The following is a 6,577-nucleotide window of genomic DNA, read 5'->3' on the forward strand; positions in this document are numbered from 1 at the left end:
CTGCTCATCCTTTGGGCGAGTTTATCGAGTATGCCAGTGAGCGTGCTCGTTAACCATGCTTCTAATAGCTTTTTTACTACTGGTGGTACCTCTTCCGTTGTGGATGTGGAGGCTCATTTTCCATGTGAGGTTGTAACATTGCAGTGAGGGAGGGGTGAACCACTCCGCCTGGGGAAGCGTTTGGTGTCACGTTCTCTTCGTCTGTTCCAGTGACCTCATTGATGATGTTTAGGAGGTTGGCAGTAAGGCCGGCCACCGTTTCATTCTTTCCGCTCCGTTACCTGCCATGTTAGACTATGCACGCGAAAAAGACAAGAGTTTATGTTGTATTTTTTTTTTGTTAGATCTAGAGGAAACTAAAACTTTGACTTGGAAGTCCCCACAGACGGCGCCAAATTGTTTGACCAAAACATATTAATCCCCTGTTAAACTAAATCATGAGTTATTGAGGTGGGTCAATCCTAGTTAGAGCTAATAATCCTATATCTAAGATGGATAACACGAACAACAATATAGTTGAATGAAGATGCGAGCAATAAATGTGACCAGATGTAATAATATGTAAAGAGAACAAGCAATAAATAACACTAAATGGAAATAAATGTAAATAGAGGGGAAGATTCACCCAATATTGAAGAGGATGAAGGATTCCTTCCTCTGACAATGATGAATGACACGAGTATGATAGAATATTATACACTTGCTTGGATCTAGTGGAGATGACAATAGAATAGTTCACAAAAAGGTTGAATCTCTGTTAAAAGTAGTTCTTTGTTTTTTCTTGGAGAGCTTATCCATTTACCAATGTTCTTATCATATGGAATACTACATGCCTTTTTCCCTTCTTTCTTTCTATTTATATGGGATATTCCCAAAGAATCCTAAAAGTACAAACAGAGAGGATATTCGGTAAAATATTCCCTCTGAGGATCCCAATATAAAACAAGCCGTTACTTCTAGTTCTACTGCTCGATCTCGACCACGGCTGGTTGCTGAGCTGTTCGACTCATGAGATTACTGGTCGACCACGACCATGCCACTCGTAACAATTTGTGAGTTGCTCTCATCGTCCTTTTCTGCACGATTTGATCCTCAATCTGATTTTGACCCATACAGAGGTGTGTTCTACACATTGCCCATAATTTTCACTTATAAAATTTTAAAATATAATAGAAATTCAAAATATAAAGAAGTAAGCGGAAGCATGAGAATTCAATAAACAGAAGTAAATACTTAATAGCCAAGAAAATTCAGCAAAATACGTACACATAAAAAAATTGTTCTATCTACAAAGTGTAATTTTTAAAGGAATGAGGGTTAATTAATTCATTTTGGACTAGTATAGCTCCGCATGTTGCATGCTTTCTTACTTCTACTCCTTCTGTCCTAAAAAGTAGGGGTGAGGATCGACCGGTTCGGTTCGGTTTTGTAGAAGTTCGGTTCGATTTATTCAATTTTCGGTTTGTGATTTTAATAACCAAAATCGAATCATAATAACTTCGGTTCGGTTCGATTTATTCATGTTCGGTTCGGTTTAATCGGTTCGGTTTTTCGGTTTCAAGTCATGACAAAAATAATTGAAAACAACAAAAATAGATTATTTGTTGAGATAATAGCCAAAAAGGGTAACCAAAAACTCCAAGTCCAATAACAGATCTCTACAAATTTTCTTGATTTTGCTCTCTTTTCATGGTTACCGATTCTGTTACACAGCAATTTTACTTGGATGACAAATGGAAACTGTCCAAAAAAGAAAGCTTAGCTCGTAGCTGCAGCTATTTGGTAAAAGACCAAGTGACGACAAACAACTAAACAAACAAAAGCGAAGTTGCTCCGGTAGTAATACTCAGTGCAACAACAATTCGGTTTTGGGCTTAGGCTAAAAAAAATCGATTTTTCGTTTAATCGAAAAATGAACTATTAAAATCGATCACCGAATCGAACATCGAATATTTTAAAATTATAAATCGCAAATCGACCAAATAAACTGCTCGGCCGATTTTTTCGATTCGGTCGATATTATGCCACCCCTACTAAGTTGAATTCATAGTAATTTACGGTGCAAGAAATATATTCACAACCTTAATTGTTTATTATAATTTAAAATTATCATCAAATTAAAGCTCCTTTATGACTGGAGATAAAAAAAAAGGATTTTTTCCTAAAAATTGTATAACATTGGACAAAATCTTTTAAAGGTAAAAACAAAACTTTTAATAGTATAATATTGCCAAAAATTTAACGGATAAAATTATTTAACTTCGAATAGTAAATTTGACCTTTTTTTTTTTTTCCTATTAAAGAAATTCCTCACTCCGCCTATTTCCTTTACATAGCCGCGAAAGAATTAAAAAAATACTCACCAAAAACATCGCCGCTGACTTTCTTTCTGACAATGGCTGCAGTCGCCGAGAGTTCTTCAGCTCCGTCGAAGGAAGACAAGCCCGTCATTGTTAGGGTTAAGAGAAAAACTTTCCAGTCTCGCCTCGACGCTTTCTGTGAGTTTCTAGGGTTTTAATAGTCAACTTTTTTTGCTATTTCAGTCTATTTGGAAGCTTAAATTTCAATTATTCTAACTGTGTTGCACTGACAGGGCTCGAAATCAACGAGAGGCCATTGAAACGACCGTTGCTTGACTTTGAGAAGCTTTCAATATCTGATTCTTCAAGTAGAGGTGAGTAAAATATTTTGACGGTTAAGACTTCTAATTCTTAGTATGATAATTCGGACATTGATTTTCTTAGTTAAAAGCATTCAGAAAAAATGTTTAGTTTTTGATGTGTTGATTAGGCGCATGTAGGGGGTTCAAACCATACCTCAGATAAAAGCTTAGTATTTAAGTGGAGAAGGGTAGAGGACTAACGGGCAGGGGAATTGTCACTGAGTTTCGAATTGCGCATCACTAGCCTTGGGGATTTCTCAGTTATCGGGCAAAAATTATGTGAGAAATGTTTGATAAGATTTGTAGCTAAAGAAGAAGCTGGTTGATGGAGGTATATCTGATTGAATGTTATTCACATATCTGTGTACCTATAATATTAATTGGTTACTTTGTGGATTTCTGATGTCGATTGTAGTTTAAGGTGCAAAAAATGCAGTTTGTATGGTTGTGACAGACCAGGTCTTTTTTTTTTTAACTACAATGTACTAATAATTATTTTCAGTGGAGGAATTGAAGAGCAGAAAGGTTCTTGTGCGGCATGTGGAGACAGTAACTAGTTCAGAGGTTACTGTTGATATCCTGAAGTCGTTTGCGGTTAGTGTAATATATTCCACATTTGTAACTCTTTTTTACACATCGTATTTTTGAGTAATATGCTTGAAGTGTGAGAATTTGTAACACTTGCATTCTCGAGGCATAACATTTAGAAGGGTCTAATAGATGCTTTTTAGCAGTCGGCTCCAGCAGATGCTTCGGAAGTCAAAGAGAAAGCTGAGATAAGGCGAAGTTTTAGGGCAGAAAATGTAAGCTCTTTCTTGATTTACTTACAGACACGTGACCAAAAGAAATCCGCGTCAACCTGAGCTTCAGCTTATTGTGATTAATGTGGTATGTGCAGAAACAAGATCAACTACTTGCCAAGGCTAAGCAAAAGCAAGAGGTAAAGTCAGAGTTTGATACCATCATGGAATATTTGTTTCACTGTTATTGCAGAAGATGATTATACATAACTTTCAGTTATGTGGAATTGTTTATTCTAGGTACATTTTACGGATGGAATCTTTCCTTTTGTACTAGCTAATAACATTTTTCGCCATGCAGGATGTAACTTGCTATTCTATGCTTTATTTGTGGAAAGCTTTTTTCTTTTTTCCTTTTTTTCTTTTGTATTTATTTCTAGTGGGGGAAGTGATTATGTCAATGGAGAAACTATCATATTGGAATATAAAAGAACTACTTGAAGTGGTTTAGTCTAACCCCTGTAAATAATGTAGTTCCTCTTCTAGATTTCATTGGATCACTGACTCTAGCTTAGCCCAGTTATATTCTTACTTTTGTTTTTTGAGTCCCTAAGCAGATTAAGTCGTTTGTTGTAATGGAGCTAACTCAATTCCTTGTAACTTTGCATCTTCTGGATGCCTGCAATGAAGAATCTTATTTCATCAGAAGAAAAAAAAAAACTAACTTGCATTATTAAATACTATTTGATTCTAACATTCAGAATGAGAATTTGGAAACCAAAAGGGGTGAAAGATGATTATAAATTACCCAAGATGTTGAGAGGTACTTGAACTGATCTGGTTATATTAAGTAAGGAAACAAAACCCTTTGTAAGAACAATTTGCATGTATTTTGGATGTATGCCTGAACAAAATAAGCAAGTGAAACTAATATTATTCATTTCTCTCTGATATATTTGGATTGACTAAGGGAAGGAGAACAGAAAATATTGTGCATGCGGAAAAATTGAGGAAAATTTTTTTTTCCGTTTAAACACCTATGTGGAAAAGGATTTAAACATTTTTTAGTATATTATAGTGCAGTCATAAACTTGAATGCCTACTCTCAAATGAATCTTTTAAACTTTTAATCTTTGCATCTGGCTTGTTTGCTAAATCTAGCTTATGAAGGTGTATTGCTAGTTAAATAAAGTCCACATCTAATTTGCTATTGGTATTGCATTCTATAAGTTTGTAATTGAATTCAATGATTCGTATTGGGTTATGATGTTTGTGCCTGAAGCATCACTCTTGCCTTTTGTCTATTACAATATTATCAAAATTGTTTCATGCTATTAATCTTTTGGTTTCAAGTTTTGAATACTTTAATAGTAGATCTTGTTATACTAGAGTTACTTTTATTTTCTACTAATTAGATGTTTCAAGGTTTTTAGCAATTTAACTTATCATGTTCTTTCCTCTTTTAGGATTTATCAAAAAATGCCCGGTTTGAGCAAATATGGAAAAGCAGAAAAGAAAAGAAAAAACTAATGCATGACGAAGAGCTGAATGAGATGTGTCGACTATATGATGTTATTCGTGTTGATACTGAAGAAACAAAGCATGAAGTGCAAGAGGGGTAAGTTTCATTGTCATTAAGCTAGGATTGAAACTCCAATTGTTAGTGTCACGCGGTGTTACCTTTTCCTTCACAAATGGAAAGAATCTGGTTTTATGATGTCAATGCAGGACTACCGAGTTAGAAGATCATAGGATGATGTCCCAATATTTGCCTCTCTTACGAGAAGTCATGCCAAGTGCTGCTGAAGAAATTGAGTCAGAGATTCATAATTACAAGGCCAAACAAGGTTCTATATTGCTGTCGTCCTTTTCCAGGAATTCCTTTTCAAATTCAATCTTGTGATTTGCTTCCTCTGGGAAGGGAATCTCTATTGGTTGCTCTATGAAGTTTCATCAGTTTGAGAAATTTCTTGAACTTGTTTATATTCTGAAACAAAATGAGGTTGTAGAAGTTCTAGCTCATCGGTTTTTATTTTTTGGTTAAATGGGCAATAGAGCATATTGTCTATGTTCCATGTTTGCTGTCTGCTGTGAGGTTATTGAAGGTTAAGCTAATTGCTGTGCAGTATCTTCAGATGGTTATGTATATGATTACTATGCTGTTAAGGGTGATACCAACACTGGCGAAGATATTGCTAGCCCTTTCCCATTGTAAGGATTCATACAGCAAAATTATTTTTCTTCAGCTGGTATCTTTTCCTTTTAATTCTTACTAAAATAGTTGACATGGTTGTTTTAGGGTACAGGTTGATGATGATGATGACTACTGTGATGGTCCTGATTATTCAGACAACGAATCTGATGATTCCAATGGTCATCTCCCTTGCCTTTCACATCCCTCTTTGTGTATCATTTGTTATTTAAGGTGCTTTTGGTTAAACATGGTTTAATATTCGAACTTTTTGGTTTTCAGCTGAACACAATCCCTGGAATGATTATCCAGATGAAGAGGAATCTGAAGATGAGGATGAGGATGAAGATGAAACCCAGTCATCAGAAGTTTTAAGCAGCACTTCTCAGGACCAATATGGATCTGAAACTGTTGGTGTAATTTCTTTTCAAAATGAGGATGTGGGCCGCGAGGACTGGTCAGATTATGCAGATCCATTAGTTGATGGTGAGTCCGATAGTGAAGCTTACGATGATGATGATGAAGACATATGGTGACCATCACTACATGCCCTGTTTAACTTCTCATCAAGTACCTAATTCGTGCATACCTCCTGTATATGTTTCTCCAGATCATAGTTAACCTTGTGAATGGCATGTGGTTCTTTTAAGCTATTACTGCTGTCTAGGCTGCAGGCTATCAAATCTAGTGAGATTTGGCCTGGAAAAATTTTCCATAGCGTTGTAAAACAAATCTCGCCAGTATTATCAATCTCAATCAGGTTTCCAATTTTAAGTACCCTTCTAACTGTAGTTATCTAGTGTAAAGAATTTATGACTGCATTATTGTTGTTTGGTTTCAAATTATTGTTGTCCAGTTTGTTCTGGTTGAATGGTTTGGACTCGTTTCAAAGTCAAAACTGCTTGGTGGTAGAGATAGAAATGAGTTAGTCTATTTTATGTTCTTGGGGAGTATGGTTCACGTCTCATTTGGAAGAAAATTGAT

General features: G+C 35.5%; 1 protein-coding gene across 4 annotated transcripts; it reads left to right on the plus strand.

Moving 5' to 3' along the window:
• Positions 1-2,327: 2,327 nt before the first annotated feature.
• Positions 2,328-6,367, plus strand: LOC107829275 (RNA-directed DNA methylation 4-like). Of its 4 annotated transcripts, none has more exons than XM_016656748.2 (10): positions 2,328-2,498; positions 2,594-2,674; positions 3,165-3,256; positions 3,394-3,465; positions 3,561-3,602; positions 4,869-5,020; positions 5,131-5,249; positions 5,529-5,613; positions 5,702-5,775; positions 5,876-6,367. In XM_016656748.2, the coding sequence occupies exons 1-10, from the start codon at positions 2,396-2,398 to the stop codon at positions 6,127-6,129; spliced, it is 1,074 nt and encodes a 357-aa protein (XP_016512234.1). In that variant the 5' UTR covers positions 2,328-2,395; the 3' UTR covers positions 6,130-6,367. The 4 variants fall into 4 exon arrangements, with proteins under 4 accessions (XP_016512234.1, XP_016512236.1, XP_016512235.1 ...); XM_016656750.2 differs by having other exon boundaries at positions 5,538-5,613; XM_016656749.2 differs by having other exon boundaries at positions 3,397-3,465.
• The last annotated feature ends 210 nt before the right edge of the window (positions 6,368-6,577 follow it).

Source organism: Nicotiana tabacum, chromosome 22, assembly GCF_000715075.1.
Source record: "Nicotiana tabacum cultivar K326 chromosome 22, ASM71507v2, whole genome shotgun sequence".
NCBI classification, from domain to species: Eukaryota; Viridiplantae; Streptophyta; class Magnoliopsida; order Solanales; family Solanaceae; genus Nicotiana; species Nicotiana tabacum.